The 24,863-nt window shown below is 52.6% G+C and overlaps 1 protein-coding gene across 1 annotated transcript in view; it reads right to left on the reverse strand.

Annotated features, from left to right (window-relative positions):
• Nucleotides 1-24,863, reverse strand: part of Hmcn2 (hemicentin 2) — a 148,212-nt gene that overhangs the window by 101,337 nt on the left and 22,012 nt on the right. The window contains 11 exon segments of the mRNA XM_032902812.1: nt 4,103-4,252; nt 6,212-6,325; nt 6,634-6,761; nt 7,070-7,211; nt 7,858-8,130; nt 10,544-10,665; nt 11,055-11,199; nt 14,284-14,547; nt 16,459-16,579; nt 17,303-17,409; nt 18,123-18,294. Coding sequence (XP_032758703.1) covers nt 4,103-4,252; nt 6,212-6,325; nt 6,634-6,761; nt 7,070-7,211; nt 7,858-8,130; nt 10,544-10,665; nt 11,055-11,199; nt 14,284-14,547; nt 16,459-16,579; nt 17,303-17,409; nt 18,123-18,294 — 1,738 coding nt within the window.

Genomic DNA, 24,863 nt, shown 5'->3' on the forward strand with positions numbered 1-24,863 from the left:
TTCCCTAGTCCTTGCTCCAAGTACTACAGACACCCCAGACTCCATTCTCCTGGGAAGCTGGTGGAGTTCTGGCTGTTAGTACATTGTTGCCTGTGCTGGGGTGGAAGAATGGGACTATTTTCCCTAGAACAGAAAGTCCAACTCCTGTCCCTCAGGAGAGCCAGATCTGGCCCCAGGGTAGACAGTCTTCCTCTTCCTGCTCCTTCCCTGCCCCTGCAGCCCTGTCACCCTCCATGGTCCATGGGTCTGTGTCCCTAAGCCATCCACCCGGGAGGTCCTGGCTTTCACTAACAGGGTGAATCTAGAGCCACGGGAAAGCGGCCTCCTCTTTTCCCATCTCTCCAGAAACTGCCAGCCATCTTCAGATAACATTGAACTTCTTTCCTGGCCTTGGGATTGGGAAAATTTAAGGGAGACGCTGACGCAGCTTGGAAAGTTACCACAAGACAAGAGACTGTCTGTGAGCGCCACATGGGGCCCTTTCTCACCGGGTCTGTGGTCACACAAGGCACAGATCCTAGCTTCAGGGCCCTGGTCTTCAGAGATGGAGGATACCCCACCCCCCATGGTGCAGCCCCTGGCCTGAGTCCCCTGAAACCTGCTCTGCGGTGTTCACCATGGTGGCGACCAACTACGGCCTCCTCCAAGCAGGGCCTCAGATCTGGGCCCACCCACCTCCCCCTCAGCTCTGCTTTTGACTCCTGACTTTTCCTTTCTCGGCTCCAGACCTGCTGAGGGGATAGCTCACCCCATCCACCCCCTAGCATGAGAGCAATGGCCACAGTGGGTACCCTCTAAGCAGCTGCCAGGAGAAAATGCTTTCAGAAATACCAGAAACAGTTCCTTGAGTTCAACGGGTGACATCACACATTCCCTAGTCACATGTGAGGAAATTGGGGGTCAGAGAGATGGAGGAAGGGTCCCAAGGCCCATGGCAGATGCCGGGACCCAGGCTCTTCGCTAGCCCTGTGACCTGCTAGGTGCTGCTTACGGACTCCACAGTGGTTGTCCGAGCAGCGGTCACCTCTTCTGCTTTCTTGCAGGAGTCACAGAGATGCTCTGCCGTAGGCCCCACATGGAAAACTCCCACCCTTTCCCTTCCTTACCCAGAACTCCCTAATTAAGGTGAGACCCAGAACCCCGTGATGTGTTACAATGGAAGGCTCCCTAGTTAGATCTTTCATTGGACAAACGGTGGCTGAGGCAAATGTGGGGACCAAGATAGGGCCACATGCTCAGCCGAGGGCCTTCCTCAGGGCCTGGCCAGTGTGCTCAGTGTTCTCTGTCTTCAGTCCTTGTTGCCACACTGACTTCCATGACCCCCTGCGGGCGCCCAGGCCGGGACCCTGTGACGACTTCATCTCTGCCTAATTTCCCTGTGAGTGGCTCTCTCTACCTTGGCCTGGAGCCTATGCTGGGACAGAGGGGTCAGAGGTGAGGCAGGCAAGCACAGAGAATGGTGAGGTAACCCAGGACCCCGCTTAGTTTGACCGTGCACACCATCCTTTCCGTAATAACGTACGTGGGAGGCTGGGGGAATGGCTCAGCAATTAAGGGCACTGGCTGCTATTCTAAAGGACCCGGGTTCAATTCCCAATATGGCAGCTTACAACTATCTATTAACTCCAGTTCCAGGGCCTCTGGTCCCTTCTTCTGGCCTCAATGGGCACCAGGCATATACATAGCACTCATATGTGCATGCGGGCAGAAATGTCCATGTACATGTAAAATAAACTTTATTTTACATGTGTGACCATGTGAAATAAAATATATTTAATGATGCACACAGCAGCTGAGCTCCTGACCTGCCTGTACTATGCACACCTCCCTCCCCTCTCCGAACCAAGCATCCTCTATGCCAGGCTACATGTGTGCCCCTCTCTGGACGATGGGCAAAGTGCTTCCTCCCCTGCCAACCATCATCAATAGTATCTGTCCAAACACAGCTGTGTCTGGATACGGGGTGGTAGGGGTTCAGCCTGGACTGGTTCTAGGTACGTACGTGTTCAGTAAAGCGAAACTGTGCCCTCAGGTAAACTTTTAAGAAGACCCTATTCACCATCTTAGGCATGTGCCTAATTGGACCAACATGTGACTAAAATCAGATGCATTATGGGAAGGGACACAGGCAGTGGAAAAATGTCAGTCAAAACAGAACCACATTCACTCTCTTAGTAGCCAGTTCCTTTCCTTGAAACCCATGAAAGGGAGGATCGAATGGTCATGGGGCCCCCTGAGCACCCTTACTCTAACTCCCTCGCAGGGTACTGCAACCTCTCCTATTCCTTTGCCCTTAATAAAGTTGCCTTAATGCTTCTGCAAGTCTGTGTGAAGTTATGGTTCAAGTCCTCGAAGAATCAGCCAAGAACCTGGAGATATCCCCAACCTGGACCTGACTGGTAGCAACAGAAACTAAAGGTCCATCCTCGGCTACATGGTGAGTCTGAGGTCGGCCTGGACCACATGAGATCCAGACTCAAACATGTAACAATGGTGTGCATAGTTTAACTCAGGACATAAAATGTGGGGGAGAGGGGTGCTGTCATGCTAAATGTATGGAGAGTCATTCACGGCTAGCACCTTGTCAGCCTGCCAGGTCTGGACACAGCGGACAGCCACCTAAGTGTGTTGGTTTAGTTGTCCATGGGAACACACATCAAGCACATAGTCTGGATTTGGTCTGCCAAGGACCCCCATAGCAGGGTCCTACTACAATCATCCGACCACACAGAGGGGGAAGTGGGACTCTCGAGGGCAAGCCACTCAGCCAGACAAGTTGTCCAGGATTCTCTTTCTCTTGATTGACAAGTGCCAGGCCCAGGTGATTCAAAAGTGCCCTCCAGGGATGTGGCTCAGCGATAGGGCATTTGTCTCACACCAAGCACTGGGTTCCTCCTCTCAAGCCTCAGAGAAGAAAGTGTCATGGAGCTTACTGGCTCCTCTACTACTGCAGACTCTGGCTGGAAAGACAGACAGGCTGCCTCCTTTCCTGGGTCCTACATGTTACAAGAAGCCCATTCCCCAAGCCACAGCAGGAAGTAGGCATAACACCCACCTGCTCCCAGCACCTGCCAGCTTGGCCAGGAAGGCTGGACCACAGCTGCTGCCCAGATGGGCAGGAAATTTGATTTCCCACTCTCTCTACCAGGCTTGCTTGTCCAAGACCCACAGCTGCCCGCTATTGTTCACCCCTACCCTGCTTGGTCCCGGATAACCATTGCCTCTTCCCTCTGACCTGGGCCTTGTCAAAGGAGCAGGGGACCTCGACCTGGACCCCAAAGACATACGGCTCCGCTGAAAGGCAATCAAATGTGGAGCCAAGGCTAATGACCACAGCAATGCCACACATAGTCTTCTAGAACCTTCCAGCTAAGACAATGACAGTGTTTCATGTCTCGAACCTCCCTCATCTCATGCACATGTACCTCAGAAGCATTTGGGCAAGAAGGAGCTTGGAGCTCAGAGAAGAGAAGGATGTTGGTTATTGTCCAGTGCTGACCCCGCACACCAGGATCAAGGGCTTAGAGCCACCGTCAACTTTCAACTCTGTCATGCCTAGCACCTTGGGCAAGCCACGTGCCTTCTTTGTGCCTCATTCCCCCATCTGTAAAGGGGTACTGATGACCCTCACGTCCAAGGGTCGTGATGATTTTATGAGTGTACACCTAGGGCATGCTCAGAGCTGTCAAATACTGCAGACGTGACAGCTCTTGTTTTACTATTGGACTAAGAAGGCTCTTTATCGACTTTGACAGTCTGAGCATGAAATCCTTTCTAAAACATCTCACTGGGCCCGCAGGATGATCCCCAGGCTGGGCTGACCCACAACAGGTGGTAGCTCTTGGAGTCTCCCCTTTCTGCCAGGCTTTAATTGAGGGGTTCCACACCCGCCTGGGGGTACAGATAATCTTTTCTAAAAGTAAAACTCTCATTACTTAGCCACAGCCACAAAGCTAAGGACTAAGACGTGTCCCAGTTCCCTGTGGGTCTCCAAAGCCCTACGCTGGCATTGGAGGTACAGATATTAGCTTCCTCTTTAAAGGCAGGGCAGGGGTTGGGCGGTGGGCGGGGTGGGAAGCGAGGGTGGGCAGTGCACACTCACATCCAACCACCAGCTGGATTTCAGCAGAGGCATCACCCAGTTCGTTTACAGCCTTGCAGGTATAGAGGCCAGCGTCTCTTTCCTGAGCTTCAGGGATCCGCAGTGTCCCAGACCTGGAGCCTTCAGGAGCCAGAATCACTTCCAGACCTCCTAAAACAAAGATGGAAAAGTATTGGCTGGGGTCCTTGGTTGTCCGGGAGCTAAGATCTCAGGCTTCCTGACCCAGGGCTTCTACAGGTCACACAGGAGTTTGGTGGAGGTGGTTTTCCCAAAGTCATGATTTCTGGGCCCAGACTTAGAGCATGTCAGGGTCCGAGTTTCTCCCAAGCCACTCATTGGCCAGGGCTGGGATTCACCCAGACTCTGACATGACAAGTTCTTCCCTCAAAGTCTCCACACCCAGGCCTCTTACTGTCTTACCCCCAGGTCCTACTGAGGCCAGGATCTGCTTTTAGGGCACAGGAAAAGTGAGTGGTGTCTGGTAGATACCTCTCCCATGCCTGCCTCCCTGATATCTCTCTCCAAGGCGACTGAGGACCATGTCGCCTCTCCCATCTTGACACTCTGGTTAAATTTCAAATACACAGCTCTACTTGCTCAGCTCTGGGCATGAAGCACCTGTGCTGAGTGACATCGCGTCACCTGCCTGTAGGTTCCTCATTCCTCCCGTTCTCCCCATTGTGACCGTTCCATTAAATACAACGCATGCACACACACACACACACACACACACACACACACACAAACACACATGCATGCACACTCAACATGCATACATGCACACATGAACACACATATACATACACATGCACACGTGCTCACGTGCACACACACATATACACGCACACACATATGCACACTCAGAGGCACATACACACTCACATGCACACATTAAATACAATGCACGCACACACACGCGCACACACACAAACACACATGTATGCACACTCAACATGCATACATGCACACATGAACACACATATACATACACATGCCCACGTGCTCACGTGCACACACACATATACACGCACATACATATGCACACTCAGAGGCACATACACACTCACATGCACACATGCACATACATGTGCACGTGCATGTGCACTCAACACACATGCACACACACAAACACGCATGCATGCACACATGAACACACATATGCATACACATGCCCATGTGCTCACGTGCACACACACATATGCATGCACACACATATGCACACTCAGAGGCACATACACAGTCACATGCACACATGCACAAATACACAATGCACACTCAACACGCAGCATGCAAACACAAACATACACACACACACACGTGCACGTGCATGCATACTCAACACACATACACACACACACACGTGCAGTCACTTCTCCTGTCCCTGTGAATGGCTCTGGGACCTCATGCCAATGGACTGCTAAGTCTCTTGGGACCTGCCTCCTCTCCACACTGTTCTTAAGCCCCCCCATGTCACAGCAGGTGTCAAAAATCCCTTCCCTCCTAAGGCTGAAGAATATGCCACCCTAACACCTTCTTTGATGGGTGGGTCTGGGGCAGGGTCATCAACCCTGAGCCAGGAATCTCAAAGCACCTACCTCCCGCTAGCCAGAGAATTTAGACAAAATACCCTTGGCAGAACACAGAGCCAAGGCCACCAGGCCTGCCAGGCTCTGATGAGACACCAGACAGGAGCTGCAGGGTAGAATCAGGTATGAGTCCCCTCTGGGGACTCCAGCTGACCTTCAGAAGTTGCCCATGGCACTATCCCCTGCCAGGCATGGGAAGCAACCCCATCCACTAACTAAACTCAGCTAGATATTAGCCCAGGCTTGCTCTAAGCACACCATACTTAATCCTCATAAGACTCATTTCCAGATAAGGAAACTGAGGCTCAGGGTCCTCCTAGGGGAGAGAACAAGGACCCAGGTCTGACTGGATACTAGCAGGCTATGAGGCTGCTGGGGTCTGGTTGCTGGAACCAGTTAGCCCCCTTGTGAAACCCCCCACCGCCTTCCCTGTTGGGAGTCCCTGCCTGCCAGTGACCTTCCAGAAAACTGTAAGTCCAGGGACATGGTGGACATTTCCTGGGCTTCTCCCCATTAAACTCACCTCGATACCAGATGACCCGTGGTGGGGGGACCCCAGACGCCGCACACAGTAGCACAGCCTCTTCCCCAACAGCTGTGAGAACCACAGCGTTGACAGCAGACACAGATGGTGGGTCTGTGTGGGCCAGAGGAGAAAATATGGGGCTGGCTACTCTGAGGCCAGACTTCCGTGGCTTCGGTGGGAAGAGATTCCATTCCCTGCTCCACCTGCCCCCCACACCCCTAGCACCCACATTTATTCACACGGCCCCACTAGCTGCAATACCAATCCCTTGCATGGGTGTTGTGTGTCTCCCCACCAGAACCCCAACCTATGTCTCACATCAGGAACTATAGGCACAGGGCCTGGCACACCACAGACGCTCAGTGTCCCTGAGCAGGAGGTAGGGAAGAGCGTGCCCTGAGAAGCTATGGCCCACGTACCTGTGTAATAGAGGGTGACCGTTTCCTCGTCTGTGCCTACTTCATTAGCGGCCTGGCAGCTGTAGTTCCCAGCATCCTCTGGGGCCACTCCCTGAATGATGAGTGTGCCTTGGGCATCCACATGGATTCTGAGGTCGTGCCAGAAAAACATGTGACATATGGTGACCCCATAGTCATCATTAATTACAAATTAATGCCACTAGTAAATGACATTCAGACCCTGGCAGGTTTCTCTGGGACAAGTAGGCTAAGGATTCTGCCATTTTAATTACCAGGGCTCTTCTCTGAGACCCGAGAGCCTGACACTCCATGCTCAGCTGATCCTGACGGAAGTCAGGCACACACCACGTCATTTTTTTTTTTCAGAAGATGCCGGCCGAGGTACCCTCCCAGCACTGTCTAGCTACTGCCAGGCCTAAAGCTCTCATTGACTCACCTGCTGTCCTCTGGCAAGGCGAGGCCCTCACGACTCCAGGAGATGTGGGGTTTGGGGTACCCAGAGGCTGAGCAGCTGACCCTCACCTCCACACCCTGGGAGAAACGCTGGGACCTGGCATTGATGCTGACTTGAGGGGGCTCTGTGGATGAGAAGACCCCATCTGACCAGTGTGCTTCCCCGCAATGGCCCTGCCTGACCCTTAATCACAGTTGGGGAGGCAGTGGAGAGGAAGCACAGGCCCCCAGAGCCAGAGTCCCCATGTGGCATCCCTGGGTGTGGGGAGAGTGGGCACTGACCCTGGGTTGCTTTGAGCTGGACACTGCTGAAGGCTTTGGGTACTCAGCAGGTGCCAGGGCTAGGGACGGTCACATCTCTGTGACTTTGAGGTGAACCCCATCACCTGCCCTAAACCAACTCCCCAAATAAGGTTTGTTCAATTAGGTGCTCTCAGTCCACAGACCCAGTGAGGCTCAAGCCAAGCTGCCAGCCAAATTCCCTAAAAAGACAAATGTACTCCTCGCTTCCACGCCAAGGAAGACATAACTAATCAATCTCTGTCCTGCAGAGCCTAGGTAGGGTCTCTCAGCACACTCCCAGCACCAGTAGGAGAGGCTGGCTCAATACAGAACACTTGATGAGTTCCAATAGCGATCACCACTTAGCTAGGAGACAGGCCCCACCATCTCTAAAGGTTCCAAGTTTGAGCAGAAGGAAGGGCTGATGGTGTCCCCAGTGAACACTAGGTAGAATGTGCTAGGGAACAGCAACAGTGGGAGGGGCCTCACCTCGCACCAGGAGCCAGGTAGATGCCCTTGTGACCCCATTCGGATTGCTGGCCACACACTGGTACTGCCCACCATCACTGGGGACAACGCTGTTCACTTCCAGAGACAGGTCACGCAGCTGGGAGACTCGGCCTGTCTTGACTGGTAAGGCTCGCCAGTCCCGGACCCATGTCAAGTTGTAAGGAGTTTCACCTAGGACTTGGCATGACAGGATGGCGGTCTCCCCTGGGGACACGGTCACATTGGGGCCAGGGACCAGCTGTGGTGGAGGGTCTGCAGGAGAGATTAAGGAGCTGGGGTGGGGGAACAGCCGTCCCCTGTGACTTGGGACAGACACGTCAGCCAGCAGAGCACTCATTCTGCATGTGTTCTCCATTCAGAGATTGCGTGTCCCCCATCACATTCTCCCTAGGGTGCTATCAAACCCTGGAGCTCGCCACAGCATGGATGTGTTCACAAGCCACAGCCAATGCACACTCCACAAGACCTATTCAGATCTTCACACGCTCCCAGCCAAAAATCTCAGCCAGGAGAGGGAGAAACTTGGTGGGAACATCTCTGTCCTCCAACAGGGTGACCCTCAACAAGCAGCCTGAGACAGACGCAAAGGAGATGCTGCTAAGTCTATTATTCCAGGAACACAAGCCATCAAACTGACAAGATCAGAGACACCTGCCGGAAGAGCAGGGCCAACAGGGCACAGGCAAGAGATGTAAACGTCCCAGCCTGCATGGTGGCCCACGATGCCCATGCTTGGGAAGCAAAGGCAGGACTGCTGTGCGTTTAAGACCAGCCTGGGCCACACGGCCAGTTCCAGTATAGCTACCTGGTGAGACTCTGTCTCCAGTACAAAGAGGAAAAAAATGCAATGCTATTGAAAGTGCTTAGAAGCCACATTTGGGGACAAACAGAGAAACTGGACTGTAGATAAAATTAAGCAGTAGTGAATATTCATACTTTGTGGTGTGTGTGTGTGTGTGTGTGTGTGTGTGTGTGTGTGTGTGTGTGTGTGTCAGTGTGTGTGTGTATGTGTCATATGTGTGTGTGCATGTGTGTGTGGTGTGTGTATATGCGTGTGGTGTGTGTGTATGTGTGTGGGTGTGGTACATGGTGTATGTTTATGTGTGTATGCGTGTGTATGTGTGTGATGTGTGTGTATGTGTGTGTGTGTGTGTGTATGTGTGTGATGTGTGTGTATGTGTGTGTGTGGTGTGTGTGTGTGTGTGTGTGTATGTGTGTCCATGTGTGGTGTGTGTGTATGTGTGTGTGTGGTGTGTGTGTGCGTGTGTGGTGTGTGTATATGTGATTTTGTGTATGTGTGTGGTGTATGTGTGTGTATGTATATGTGTGTGTATGTGTGTATGTGTCAGTGTGTGTATGTGTATGTGTCTGTGTGTGTGTGTGTGTGTGTGTGTGTGTGTGTCTGTGTGTGTGTGTGTGTGTGTGTGTGTGTGTGTGAGTGTGTGTGTGTGTGTCTGTCTGTCTGTCTGTCTGTCTGTGTGTGTGTGTTTTCCGACATTGAGACTAGGTCTCCTTCTGTAACCCTGGTGGACCTGGAACTCATTATATAGCCCAGGCTGACCTCACACTTGCAGCAACCCTAAAACCTCAGCTTCCCAGTGCACGAATTACAGGTGCAGCCGTTAACCAGGGGACCTCAGTTTTGCAGGGTGATCCCCGGTTTCCAGGGCTCTGTATTGAAATGTCAAGGTAGTTACAACTTAGTTTAATGGAGTTCAGCGGCAATGAGAAAAGCCCAGTGTGTACAGATACCAGCACATGGCAGACCAGTTCTTGATCCTGCCCCCTTCCTGCTCATCGTTTATAAAAATGACTCTCCCTGTGCGGAGGGGCACAGGCTGCCTTGCGGCAGATGGTGGACTCAGGTTGCTGAAATCACCTCAAAAAAATGTGAGCAAAGAATTTCCTCTGGGGAGCTAGGGAGATGGCTCCACAGATAAAATGGCAGCTGTTCAAGTGTTAGGATCCAGGTTTAGATTCTAATCATTCGCAGGTGTGGCGGCTCACATCGGTAGCCCCAGCTCGAGGGGGAGGGGATGCGAGGATCCCTGAGGTCTGCCGCCTTCCACTCCTCAGTCAAGCTAAGATTAGAACGCTTTCCTAGGTTCCATGAGAGATCCTGCCTCAAAAACAAAAAGGAGGGAACACCCTATGTCAACCTCTGGCTCCTGCAGAAAAGCTCACAGGAAAGCGCCCCTGCACACACAGGATTTACCACAGGCAGAAGAGCTCATCATCATGCTAGACTGGTGGAATCGAAGGTGGCTTTGGTGTCCTGCTTTATGCTTTTCCACCTTCCTGCCAGGGGTCTGTGTAACTTTTTATCAATGGATGTGGGGTCACTACGTCGCATTTCTTTTCTTCCCCACAAGACTGTCTGGGTGTCTAACTTTAAAGATTACATCCAATCTCATTCTGAGACTGCCCGTGGCATCTCCAGTCTTCTAGAGCTCAGTGGTGACATCCTGACAAGAATATAGAGTAACCCTGCAGGGACACTAGGCACGAGACCAGTGTTGAGCAGGGTAGCTATGTTCTGAGAGAGAGAGAGACTGTCCCCAGGTGACAGCAGACTAGTACTCTGCCCTGAGGATGGAGAGTGGCTTCTAGAACACTTTGGGGGAGGGAAAGAACACAGTGGGCACACAGAGAGAAGGGGATCCACCTGTGATGACAATCTGGGCGCTGGCTCGGCCTGTCCCAGCTCTGCTGACAGCTATGCACTGGTACACGCCTTCCTCAGCCTTGGAGGCCCGTGGGATCTCCCAGCTGCTGTTTCCTGACTCTCTGAAAAAGCAACAGGCATTATGGTCACTCTGACCTCAGTCTCAGGGGCCTCAGCCCCGCTGCACTGAGGGGAACCCTAATTCCTCGCTGAGGCTCAGTAAGAAAAGCCATGCAAATTCCCAGTATGCTGTGTGAGCTGACTTAATGCCTTGGCCTCTCTGATTTCTAGACTCCCACGCTAAGGGAAGGGTCTAGGGGGTCCCTCCATTCTTGACCCCCACTGCTGGGCCCATTCATAACCAGAATACCCACTCTCCCCATCCCCATACAGGCCGATCAGGATGACAGTTAAAGTGACTCCAAGTCTCTCCCGCTGCCCACTCTTTGAGATCTACCCAGGGCACTGGAGCCCCAGAGTCAGGGACAGTTGCCGCCCAACAGCCACTCACTGAAGGTACCGCTCCTCGCCCAGCCTCTCTCCATCTCGCTGTAGCTGCAGCTGGAAGGGGAGGCTGCTATACACAGAACAGGACACTAGCAGGGGCTGCTGTAGGTAACCGTGGATCTTGGGAGCCATGCTGACCAGCGGCACACCTGCAGGCAAGCACAGGGCTTAGAGCTCTTCCCTACCATGCCGAAGCCTCCCCTTGGTGCCTCACAGTCATACAGGGGCCCTTAGGGACAAACAAGAGCCAGGGGCCAGCCTTTAAACGTCTGGTTGAATTCAATGGTCACCCAAGGCAGGCTGCTTACCTTTGAGAACCTCAGTTTCTACTTCTGCCAAATAGGGGTGATCCCGCCAAAGTTTAGGGAACGTCAGGGAAAGGGTAGGAAGAATGCAGAGGCAGAGGAAGTGGGAGAAATTGTGTGTGATGCTGGCTTCCAGAACAACATGACCATTGTACCCACGTGCACAAGGTCTACCATAGGCTGGGCCTGCCAACATCCTGTCAGGGAATAACGAAGGGTTCACGGGGTCCCACTCATCCATGAGGCCTTACGGCAGCTAACGGTGGGTGAGGGGGAGGTTGTGCAGGTGTTGGTGAAATGTCCGTGCTCACTAGTGCTCTTGTAAGCAACCCCAAAGAAACTCAGCAGGTTGCAGCCGACGAGGAGGAAGGAGTTGGGAGGAGCCAGTGGAAACAGGTAGAGGGCAAGACACAGAAATGGTGGCGTGAGCAAACTACGTTACTGACATGTATGAAATGTCACATTGAGATCCGGTAATACGCAGTGCTAATAATCACACGCTAAGGCGGCGTTTTTAAAATCATCAAGCGAAGGTTAAACGCTCATAAAACTAATTAGCTTCGAGAAGGACTCTCCTTGGTGTAATCACTAAGATGCTATATCGATGGGCTGATGATGGCCCTGAGCCTGTGGTGTGGTTAGGAGCTGGGAACAACCATCAGCGGAGAGTACTCCACAACCTCCCTCACCAAGGCTTCCGAGGAAGCCAGTTAGTAGACAGACCTGCCTGGGACCAGCTCTGAGATCTGACCAGATGCTGCCCACTGTGTCGGTGGTCTGTGTAATTGGCTATTCTTTGTCCGGGAGTGGGGTCCAGTTCACCTAGATCTGTCTGCAGGGAAATCTTTGCAATGGGGGGGGGCAGGAAATGACTATGAATGTGAAATAGCATTTTTGAGATAAAGAAAGAAAAAAAAAACCTTGAGGAAACTCACAGCTTCCTTCCGGGGCCCCTGTCTGCCACTGCTCATCTCCTCACCTGACCCTTGTCCTGGGAGCAGCAGCCTCTTTCCCTGTTTGAGTTGTTTTCAGGAGGCCTCTGAGAAAGTTCCCGGCAGGGTCAGCAGCAGCCCATGGTGCTGGCAAGCGCTCAGGCCATAAGGCTGCCTTCTTTGCTCCCCAGCCAGAGGAGACAGGAGCCCAGTAAGATGCTCAAGGGGTGAGACAATGCACCAGACTGCCTCACAGCCCAGACTGGGGGCTGGGAGAGTGGTAGGTGACATCATGCCCTGGGCTGTCTGCCACATCCCCAGGGAGAGGGGTGTCAGACTTCCAGCCACGTCCTCAGCTGTGTGTACAGCCGCTGCTCGCCCCCACAATCTGGAGGCTCTCCCAGCCAGCTTGGTTACCCCTCTTCTGAGCAGAATGGGACCAGGAACCACAGACCCCCTACACACCTTTAGCCCCAGAGCAAACCTGTTCTGAGGCAAACCCCAGTCCCCTCAGCTCTGAAAGTAGGGAGGAAAAAATACCATGGCCCACCCCTCCCTACCCCATCAGAGTATCAACAGAGACCAAAGCTCACAGCTGCACAGGGGCATCCCAAGTTCCTGGTTCCGTCTGAGAGGACGGAATGGAAGGAGACGGGTTTCCACTGATGAAATCTCTCTAGAAATTTCCCCCTCAGGCTGTAAAGGCATGGCAGGGAGGCCCAGGAATAGCAGCATGGTGTAGTGGCCAAGATGCCCAGACACAAGAAGGCAGGATGAAATAGAAAAGAGGAAAGGAAAATGGGGGGAAAGGGTGGAAGGAGAGGGGAAGGGGGAAGGGATCTCAGCCAAGTCTTAAAGGAGTGCTCTTGTGTGGGCACTGTGGATAGCCTCAAGGCCAGCCCTCTCTCCTGCCTTCCACTCAGCCTTACTAGAAAAGAATGTATAACTGCCCCACCAAGAAGTGTGGAATGCCCACGAGACTTTCCCCTCTGGGTTCAGGTGCTTCCAGGGGAAAGAAGACAGTGGTCACAGGGAGGGCCACAGAGCCCAGCAATGTGGTCAGGTGTCCCAGGAGTCTAGGTGCCCCTGCTAGGAGCAGAGGTGGAGGTGGGAAGCCCATGATTCTATCCTGCCCTGGTGCTTCCTGACTTTGGGGCACAGAAGCCAGAAAAAGCCACCCAGGTGGGAGCCAGTATGGTGATATGAAGCATCGACAGTGGCTGAGTATGGTCTCAGGAACCCCTTGTAGCTATTAGCATACAGGATTCGGGAGCCCTCCGGCAGATGGGTGAACTTACTGTCTTGTCATGATTCCCCGGAACTTTCCTGTGGGTGCTCAGGGAGGGGCAGTACCTCTGTCCACTACACAGAACCGATTCAAGTGGGCAATGGGCCAGCGTTGGCAAGTGCTGGGCCCACGCTTCCATGCACCATGGCTTGGACTTAGCTTAGTAAGCCTCAAAATTATGAATGAATGAATGAATGAATGAATGAATGAATGATGGGTGGATGGATGGATGGAGAGACAGATGGATGGATGGATGATGGATGGATGGATGGATGGATAGATGGATGGAGAAATGGGTGAGAGGGTAGACAGATGAAGCGATGAATGGATAAGGAGTTGGATGATGGGTAGGTGGATCAGTGGATAGATGGATGGCTTGTTGGCTGTATACAGCAAAGAGGATGGGTAGATTCTTGGGTAAATGCATGTGGATAGTTAGGCTGACGGGTAGGTAGATGGATGGATAAATAGATATAAAGGCATGGATGAGCGAGCTGTTGATGGTTATATAGATGGGAACATTGATACACAGACGGATGGGTGGGAGGATGGGAAGGAGGTGGGAGCATTGCTGGGTGGGTTGCTACACTTCCTACATCTTCAAATTGAAGTTCGTGTCAGGATTTATCATAACGCCTAACAGAACAGCTGTCCGTGGACATTTTCCCAAATAATCTAGCCAGAAAACGCTTCCAGGAAGACACTCACCTGGGGCCACCCCGCTGTAGGAAACTCCAGAGACACGGAGGAGAGGATTCCCCTCCTGGTCTTTGCCCTTCACCTTGAGATAAAAGCGCTCCTTTGGTACGTGGAAGGGTGGCCCAGCCCAGAGCTGATGAGTGGACTCATTGGAGAGGAGTTGTGTAGGCAGAGTGAGAAGGGACCTCCCCGAGCTGTGTGAGAGCTCCACAGATTCAAGGTGGCCGGGTGCCTGCAGACCCGTAGAGTTGATCACCAGGGAGATGGGTATGCCTGCAAAGAGAAGGCAGGGGATGACTGCTGGACTCTGGGGCCGCATTTCAGGAGCCAGCCTCCTTGGCCTTCCTTCCCAGGTCTGCATCTTCTCTATCTTCTCCTGTGTGAGCTAAGGCTGGAGAAGAGAAAGGAAGACGCTGTGTGGCTGTCCATGGTCCTGAAGCACTACAGCTTCTCCACTCCTGCCTGGATTAGCTATCTGCTTCTGCAAACCCAGATCCTAGTGAGACAGGACTGGGAAAAGGCTAATGTCATCGCCCCCGACCCCGACCCCACATTTATTTGTCATGGTGTTGGCTGTGATCTACCCCGCATGAGGACTCTCTCCCGACCCCTCTTGCAAGCATGGAACTGGACTCAGCTTTCACCACTTCCTTAGTTTATTTGAGAGCCTGAGTCAGGTTTCTCCTCTTTCAGATGGTTTGATGATTTTCAAAGAAACACCAAGTCTGCACTTGGCACAGAAGAATCTAAATGTGAGTCCCTCGGAAGGCCCAGCGTGTGAATATCAGGCTCAGGCCCATGCTGCAGTATTCAGCCAACAGTATGTAAAAACCCCCTGAGGTCTTGTATGACCAGCTAATGGTATACAGTAGCTGTTTGCCCTGGTCCAGGCATTCAATGTCCAAATAGCCACAGACTCCCCCAAGCCCTAATGATCCCAGTATAGAAGCTCAGGGCCAAACACTCTTACTTCCTGTTTCAGCGGGGCATGGAGGTGCACACCTTTGATCCTAGCACTGGGGAGGCAGAGGCAGATTTTTGTGAATTGGAGACTAGCCTGGTCTACAAAGTGATCCAGGACAGTCAGGGCTACACAGAGAACCCTGTATCAAAATCAAAACAAACAAACATTTCCAGTATCTTCCTCCTCCTCCTCTTCCTCCTCCTCCTCCTCCTCCTATTCCTCTTCCTCCTCCTTTATTCTATTGGTCCTCATGCAATCCTAGGAATTAAACCAAAATCTTGCAGACATTTGCAAGCATTCTGCCACTAATCTATCTCCCTAGCTTTTTAAGAAAAACTTTGTTTGTGTCTCTCCCCTTTCAGGCAGTTACAATGGCTTTTTAAAGACCATCAAGTCCACATAAAGTCTAAAGGATACAGTCAGGAAGCCCGAGGATGCAGGATTATATCCATATAGGTCTCAACAAGGAAAAAGGAGTGAAGAGGGATTACACAGGCAATCCTAGTGCTGGAGAGGGAGAGATGGGTGGATGCCTGGAGCTTGACGGCTAGCTAACCTAGCCCACTTGGTGAGCTCCAGGCAGTGAAAGACCCTTCTAAAAAACTGATGGTTCGGGGTTGGAGAGATGGCTCAATGGTAGCAACTCTGGCTGCTATTCCAGAGGACCCAGGTTGAACTCCCAGCACCCACGTGGTGGTTCAGAAACACCTGTTAACTTCAGTACCGGAAGTGAGGCTGCCCTCACTTGGCTTCTGTAGGTACTGCATATACACGGTACACATAGATCCAGGCAAAAGTCACGCACATAAAATGAAAAAACTCAAAAGCAATTGGTGACCAGTGCTGGAGGAATGACTGCAGAGGAAGTCCCCTGACCTGCACACACGCATGTGCATACACACACACACACACACACACACACACACACACACACACTTGAACATATATACAGGAACATAAAGACAGGAGAGACAGTGGCTCAATATTAAAAGGGACAGTATGGGGTCCCCTCAGCCCTTGGTGGCTGGAAGGATGCTCTGAAGGTAAATATCACCACATGGGCTGATGGAGAGGAAGCTGGGCCAGAGTCATCCTGTGGTCTGGAACAATAGCCCATCTTCCCCTCCGCAGGACCCATCCCACAGTCACGAATGGCTCACACAGCCAGAAGGACCTCCCTCAGCCTCCCAAAGCCATTGTCATCCTCAGGCCCAAGGTACCTTGCAAAGGCCACTCGATGGTGTGGTTGAGGTCCAGGGAGGGCTGCACGGAGAAGCCGGCTCGGAAGTTGATGTTGCTGATGCCCGATATTCTCACTGAGTGGCGGCCGCTACTGTACACCTAGTGCAGGTCCCCACCCAAGTCACCACAGCATCAGGTGCCAGGGTCCTAGCTCCTGCCCAGATGCCACTGCCCACAGCTGGCAGACTCCCTCACCCGCTGTATATGGCTCTCTTACCTTTGTAGGCACATGGGCAGTGTCTCGAGCAGGTACCGAAGCCAAGCTCACCTGTTCTCCTTCTGGAGGTTTCTCTTCCGTTTTCTTCTAACTCCTGCAGGCCCTGCCTGTCCCCCTACTTGTCTACCCCTCAGCCCCCACACCCTCCCTGGAGGCACTGTAGCTCTGATCTCAGAGACACACATATGAGGTGGTCAGCATAGCCCCTTCACCGGCAGCAGTTGCCATAACACCTTGTACTGGCAGATGCTCAGTAAGTGTTTGTTCAATCGCAGGAACCCGCCACCCCTCCATCAGGTCAAACCTGTCCTCTTGCCTGGCTTCCAGCATCTTCCCGTCAGCCCTGTCTCTCTCACCTGTACCTCCCAGTCACCTTGCTTTATTTACATTCTGTAGCCAGGACAGGAGTGGGAGCCACGTGCCAACTTGGCTATTTTCTGAACTTTTCTTCTCAACCTTTCTGGGTGTCATCCCAAACTGCTTCCCTCCCTCACGGTGGCAAAGCAGGTTGTTCCTCCTCCGCTCTTGCCCCTGCACCCCGTCGATGTACCCACACCACTGCCCACACATCCCAGGCTCCCATGCTGAACACCCAGTGTCCCTACCTTGATGGCCCACAGTCCTGGGTGCTCGGGCTTAAAGGCTACAACCTTGGCTGAGTCTGGAATGTTGAGGAGCACATTGAGGCCTTCGTCCGTCTGCAGGACCCTTCCTGTGGAAGCCCCGGGTGTCTTTCAGTCCTCTCTTATCCCAGGGTTCCCAGGTTCCCCACCCTCCAGTATCCTTGGGACTGACAGGAACTGTCATCACTTTAAGTCCCCATTGGTCAGTTACCACCAGCCTTCTCCACCTGCAGGGACACAACTTGATGTCCCCTCGCTCCTTCCTAATTTCTATATATCCTTGAGCATGAACCCCCTGCCTCTGTCACCTCTTTGTGGAGTGCAGGGGTATGTGTGATATATCTGTGTAGGGTGTGTGTGTGCATGTGAGTGTGTGTACACATGTGTGCACATGCACATATGTCAGACAACAGCTTTCCACAGCCAGTTTCACCCTCTCACCATGCGGGACCCAGGGATGAAACTCAGGTCTTCAGGCTTCGCAGCAAGCTCCTTTACCCACCGAGCCATCTCACTGGCCCATCCTTTCTTTTCTGTGATAGGATCTCTCACTGCACTCGGAGCTCATCGGCTGGCCAAGGAGCTCAGGGGCCATCTGTCTCCACCCTCCAGTACTGAGGGTAAAGTGTGGCTGTCATTCATGGGTACTAGACATTCAGACTCTGGTCCTCATGTTTGTGAGGCAGACATTTTATTGGCTGAGCCATCTCCTCAGGCCCCTCCTTCCATCGCCTCTTTTTGTCTCAGCCTGGCCTTCCAGCTCAGTCTTACATCTGAAGAGGAGGTGAACCCTGGGACATACCCAGTGGGTCCCGGACTTCAATCTCAGGCCCTGGCCCGCTCAGTGAGATGGTGACTTCCTTCAAGCTGGGGTCAAAAGGGATTCTCCATGTGTGTTCGCCCTCCTCCTCGTGGTCTGCTGACAGCAGATGAACTTTGGAGGCCTGGATGGCGGACTCCACCCACTTTAACACCTGAGGAGAAATGAGAGAGGCTGAACTAGCCAGTGTGCCCAGGGTTTGATTGATGTGCCTGGCCACCCGAAGCAGCCCTAACCAGCAGCTAACTGTGTGCAGAACCTACACACTCCCCAGACAGTTGGGGTGGCAGACAATCCATTCAGTCCTCAAAGCCCACAGACTCTCCCTTGTCCTACACCGGGCCTGATTGGCTCTTCTGCCATCTTGGCGGCTATGGTTTCCAAACGATGCCCACATGGGGACACGAGGTGATTCGGTGCAGAGAGGAGCAGGCACAGGCTTCTGCAGCATAGGCTCCTGCCTCTCCTCTGCCTGTGAAGAAGCCCCTGGTGCATACTGAGTGCCTAGGAGATCTCGAGTCTCTCTTCTGTGTGGTTTGTGGAGCCACAGGCTTCTCACAGGGTGCTAATCTTGACAGGACTACGGGGTCCTGCATTCCGTCAAATAGATTAAAGTTAGAATCTTCAGTGCTTGCCTGGGGCGCCGTCACTGAGTAGAGTGTTTGCCTATGTCACAGGAAGCCCTGGGTTTGATACTCAGTGCTGAAAAAACCTTTCTGTGCCACATGATTCAAGGAAAAACACTGAAAAGGACTCAGCACTCAATAGGAATGGTGCTCACAAGCCAGAGCATCCCTCCCGAGGACCCAGAGCCTTTTTGGAAGAAGGCCCACTGCTAAATGTGGAAGGAGTGACGCAATTAGGAAACCATTGTCTTGCAACTACTAATGAAATAATTGTTTTGGGCAAGGATCCTCTCTGGATGTTAAAAGCACAGGGTATAAGATTAATGGGGACTAAATATCCACCCGGAGCCTGGGTGTTACCCCACAGACACTGAAGTCAGTATGGGGTGGGGAGATACGGCCTTGCCATACACAGCTGCCTGTCACCACTGGAACCGGTGACACAATGTGTCATCAGCTACAGTAAGACGGCAAGGTGCTGCTTGTCTGTTGATGTCAGGCATCAGAAAGAAGTCACAACACCAGCCCTGAGACACCACTCCACACACACCAGCCACCGCCTGCCCAGGCCTTGCAACAAACTCGGGTTAGACAGGAAATAGAGAGGGAGGAAATAGATGAGTGACGTCATGGGGCAAAGGCTAAAATTTAGAACACGGGACCCATCAGGGCCTCTTCAGCTGGTGTCCTGACAAGGAGCAGATGACTCCAGACTTTCGAGGCTATGACAGACACAACAATCAGGTGTAACGGGCAGCAACAATTAAGACCTGAGCCCTGCATGCTTCTTCAGAAAACATCAAGAAGGGCTGGGAGATGACTCTGTGTATAAAGCATTTGCCTTGCAAGAGGCAGGACCAGTGTTCAGTCTGCCAGCGCTCAGATAAAAAGCTAGGTGTCATGACAGTCCACCTGTAACCCCTGTGCTTGGGCGGTAGAGACAGGGGATCCCTGGACCAAGCTGGCTAGCCAGACTAGTTTAACCTGAAAATTCCAGGTGCTGAGAGAGACCCTGCACCAGTCAACGAAGCGCAGAGAGAACACACCTGATGTCAATTCCTATCGCCATGTGCAAATAACACACGTGTGCCCTCGTACACGCATGCATATACACGCATGCAAACCAAAACCAAACCAGACAAGGCATTTTGAGGCCAGTTGGGGGAAATTGAACAAGGATTTTTGTACCAGATCACAGTAAGAAAGTGTATTAATATTAGAATATTCTACACTATGAGGGAGAGTAGGGGGAGGCGGTGCCAGTAAGGTTCAGCTGAGGAACATACATGAGACCCTGGGTTCCATTCCCAGAAGTCCAAGTTAAAAATAGTCAATTCTAACTTGTTTATGGATAAAGTATCACGGCTCAGCCCAAGTCCAGAGGGGTAGAGAAGAGAAAGATGCAGGCAAGTGCTGAATTGTTGGTAGCCGTGCGTCTTAGGGCATGTTGTTCGTCTGATTTTTGAGACAGTGGCTATGTAGCTCTGGCTGGTCTGGAACTTACTAACAAGACCAGGTTGGCCTTGAACTTACAGAGGACTGCTTGCCTCTACCTCTGAGTGCCAGGATTAAAGATGTGTGCCGCCATGCCTCTCCCCTCCCCCATTCATAGTAATTTCAGAAACTAAAAGCCATTTAAAAATGATAATGATGGGTTGGGGATTTAGCTCAGTGGTAGAGCACTTGCCTAGCAAGCACAAGGCCCTGGGTTTAGTCCCCAGCTCCGAAAAAAAGAAAAAAGAAAAAAAAATGATAATGATGTGAGGAGTTTATCATACACCTGGGTATGATGTTTGCTTGACAGTGTCAGTCAGCTATAAATGCCTTCCTGGAGTTGTTGCCTGAGAAGGAAAAGAAAAAGAAAAAGAAAAAAAAAAAACTGTGATTGATTAGTAATGTCTGCCACGGGTATGAGACTAGGAGAGAGTGGCTTTGTGTGCTACCTGCAGGCCATTGTGACCCTAACTGGCAGTTCTCCTGCTCTGCCTACCTGTGTGGCTTTTCACAGAAGGGAAGGGAATTGGAAGATGTGCCTGAGACTTTGAAAATGAGCACGTTTTACTGAGACTTTGATTTACTGAGACACGTGCTGAGACCTCAGTTATCACGGGATAAGAATCGACTTTGTTCTCCCTAGTTTTCTGTGAAACATGTCTCTTGAAAAGGCTCCACCTGCCGCAGCTGATGGACCAGGACAGGGTCCTTTGTCTCCACGGTAGAGGATGGAAGGAAGACAGTGACTGCTGAGGAATCAGTGAAGCTACGGAGACATTGCCAGATAGAGAAGGAGCTCTGTGCCAACTGCCTGTTCCTCAGGTCATACAGTTGGGACAGAGGATGGTGACCCAGAAAGGAGGCTGCCCCAGGCAGCAATCTTCTGGACAAGTTACATCCGCTACTCCAGTGACGGAGCTACTGCAAGCTGTTCTAAATTGTTCTGGTGGAGAGAGGATGCTACCAAACCACAAAGAAGGCTGGGACACGGACAGCAGCACCCTTATGGCCCCAGCATGAGGCAACCTCCTGGAGGGGAGTGTGATTCTCACAGCAAGTCCAGACCACCTTGTAGGGCCAGGCTTAGGGTCAAGGCCTTCTGGACCTGGCTGTGCCCCCAGGCCTCCAGAGCGGAACTGAGGGGCCTTCTGAGCAGAGTCCTTCATTAAGCAAGCACACTGTTTATTTGGTGTCCGTGATGGCTTCCAGATGTCTATGGGGTGGGGCCTGGGAGCCAGCCATCTGCTGGCCTGAGCTCTGGCCGCTGATGGAGAAGGAAGGAAAGAGTCTGGCCTTGTTACCCTCTGCCAGAGGACTGCTGATGGGCCCTTCATGGCTGATAAATTACCCCAGAGGCTTGACAGCCAGGAGAGCCTAGGAAGCTGAGGGAACCAGGAAGAGGAATGGGGGGTCACGGCTACACATGAGGGAGCTGAGGGACTGGCTGAGAGTCACAGAGGGAGCACCCACCCTGTCCCAAAGCTCTGTCCCTTGCCAGCTGTGCACCCCAGATTCTCTACCCAGCCCTGCCTTGCTGAGAACACTCTTGAGAGTGTACCCCTACTCTTCAGAGGGCTTCAGTGGAGAGGGCGAGGGGAGGGGAGAAACCTCTGCCACCACCCAGACGACTGGGATGTTAGGCTGTGGTCAGCTCTCACATAGTCTTCCTGGGTACCCAGCACCAAGCTCAGCCCCCTTCCTTCACCCTGGCCACCACCTCAAAAGGCAAAGGATCCCATCAGCACAATTGTGCCCAAGGGAAAAAGAGGGAGATCCTGCTACGGGGGAACAAGTATGGGCATAAAGTCAGTCCCCTTGAAGGCAACAGAACCCGTTGCCACCCCCCATCCTGCCCCTAGCAGCCCATGTCTCAGCCTTTCCACTACCCTGAATGCTGCTGGGTAGAGTCCAAGGTTAGACCATCTCAGGGTCCTCCTGGTTGGGGCTCCCCAGGGCCACTGTTGTAGGAAACAAGTCGCCTCTCTTCAAAGGGAGTTAAAGAATCTGGGCAATTTGTTGGGTGTACTTACTGCTGCTGGACAAGAGATTTGTCCCAACCCCCCAGAATAGGCTAAAGAGAAGATCGTGGGGTACAGAGCAGTGGGCCATGCAGCAGGGAGAAGGAGATGCCCAGTGCTCTCCTGGGAAATTATACGGTGACTTCCCAGACAAGAAAACGCGGTGTGGTGAGCTCTTCCGTCCCCTGGCACACTCCTGCATCATCAGCTTTTGTAGCTGAGCATGGACCGAGCCAAGCTTGTGTGCCACCCATGGGGTCTACCCAAAGCTTGGTTTTTGAAAATGCCCACCTTGGGCTCAGAAGCCTAGCTCAGTAGAAAAAAGCATGTGGTGTTTACACATAAGAACCTGAGTTCGGCTTCTCAGGACCGCGCAGAAGCTGGGAGCGCACGCACGTGCCTATAAACCAACACTGGGTCGGGGGTGCACAGACGGGCAACCCTGGAGCTCACTCACCAGGCAACCTGGTTAGTTTTGGCTTTGGTGAAATACTGTGACTCAAGGAGTCAACAGGAGATCACCTAGGGAAGATGCCCAGTGCTGACCTCCAGCTTCCCCATACACTCACAAATGAATACATGTAGTTACATATGCCATACACCCTGGGACAAACTCAAGGTCGCATTGCCTGCCTTCAGTATGGTCCTCTCTTGTGGCAGGATGGTCAGAATTCTAAGTTGCCTTGCCAAGGAGAGAGGTTCTTCAATTCCCCCCATATACTTTGGAACAAACTCCCAAAGGAGGCTCTTCCCCCATAACACGACAAGTTCACAACCCAAAAAAGCTAAGATCCCCAAGACAGAAGGTCCCGTGTTCAGGCCAGTCACCTCCTCCTGGATGGTGCATGCAGTAGGTGCTTACTAAATGACCACAGGAGAGTGTGCACAGTACATCAAAATCCTGCACTTTGTGAAGGTCAAAGTGTTTGCTTGACCTGCCTCCTCAGAAGTTTAGAAGACTTCTTCCAGCTACAGCCCCACTGGCCTGGCTTCCCTGGGGAACGGCCACAGCCTTGGCTGTCTCAGCTACTTTCCCAGGCTTGCTGAGGATCTGGGAATATCCAGAAAGAGACAGATCCAAGGCATGAGGCTCTCCATGCACAGAAGCCTCCATTCTACCACCTGGAGCAGCTCAACCTGGCTGTCAGTGGTCCTGCCACGCGAGACTCCCACAGCAAAATGTGGAAGGGCTAACCTGGGGTGCCTGGAGACAAGGACCCTGGCAAGCTGTCTTCAGCCTCTCTGTCGATTTGACACTGGAAGGAAGTAAGCATCCCCCCCCCCAAAAGTGGGGACGAAACTGTCCCTCCACTCTGAAACGCCTCCCGCCCTTATGTGGGGCTCCATGCCAGGGTAGGCTGACAAGCCAGAAATTAAAGCCTGTTGTGTCACAGAGAAGTATAAACGCCATCTGTCAACAGGGAGCCGAGGCACGCTAATCTAAACACGGCCCTAGAGACCAGTCCTCTCAGCTCATAAATACACAGCTCACAAAATCCATTCTTGAGGCCACTGCCTGCCCTGCAGACACCTTCTTTCCCAGAGCAGCAGGCATGGGGACCCAAAGCATGCTCTGTCCCCCAGCCACTTCCTGGAACTAGTTACCCATCTTGGGTGTCTGTTTAGGGTGCTCTCCATGGCCCAGCCTTGAGGGCTCTTATAGTCTGAATACTCACACACCCATAAGACGAAAACTCTGTAAAGCAGTGTGGAGAGATCTGGGAAGTGATGTGGAATGAGATTTGACCTTGGCAGGAAGCTGAAGATGGCTTCCTGGGAAGGCACGTATATCAGATGGTTAGGAGTTGGGAGAAGAAAGCCTGACCAAAGGTCCCAGGGCTGAAGAGCAGGAGAGAGGCCGGTTGGGTTTTGAGGAGTCGGCCAGAGGAAACACAGGCAGAGGTTCTAATAAGGGTCTGGATGTGCGGGAGAGGGCAACAGGAGGAACCTAGGGGTAGTGTCCTGGGGGGTCCACACAGGTCATTCCCAATAGACTCAGGGAAGCTGGTGTCAGTGTCGTGTGACAGCTGGGGCTCTCCAGTGGGTCCACGCCCACACTTTGCACTCAGCTAGTGCCGGAGGACTTACAGCACAGAGAAAGGCCTCTCGGTTCCGCTAGAGAGATGCTGGTTAGGCTCCGTACTATTGGAAGGATGGGTGTTGGGGAGGGGAGAGCTGTCATTTGGTCAGGGAGCAGGACAGGGGCGCAGACGCCTGGTATGCTCTGGCTTAGTGGATCCGGAAGCTGGACCCTAAGGTAGTAGAACCAAAGCAAGTCCCTCTGCTGCTAACTCCCAGGATCCCAGGCCCAGACAGTGGTCTCTTTGCCCCAGACTCTACCTCTGAAACTACCTCACTGTCACCCTTCCAGCAGCGGGACACTGGCAGCACCCCGAGGTGCTCCTCCAAGCCTCAGCCTCTTTACTTTTGGGGTGTTTCCCAAGAACTTGCCTGGAGGGTTTCAGGAGAGTTGAGGAGACATGCAGAGCCTGGAGGTAGGCACCCAGCACCACTTGGTGACAGCCACAGGCAAAGCTCCTATGTATGACACCATGCAAGCTCCACCCCCTCACCCACGGGGCAGC

The sequence above is a fragment of the Rattus rattus genome, chromosome 5 (genome assembly GCF_011064425.1).
Source record: "Rattus rattus isolate New Zealand chromosome 5, Rrattus_CSIRO_v1, whole genome shotgun sequence".
Classification (NCBI taxonomy): domain Eukaryota; kingdom Metazoa; phylum Chordata; class Mammalia; order Rodentia; family Muridae; genus Rattus; species Rattus rattus.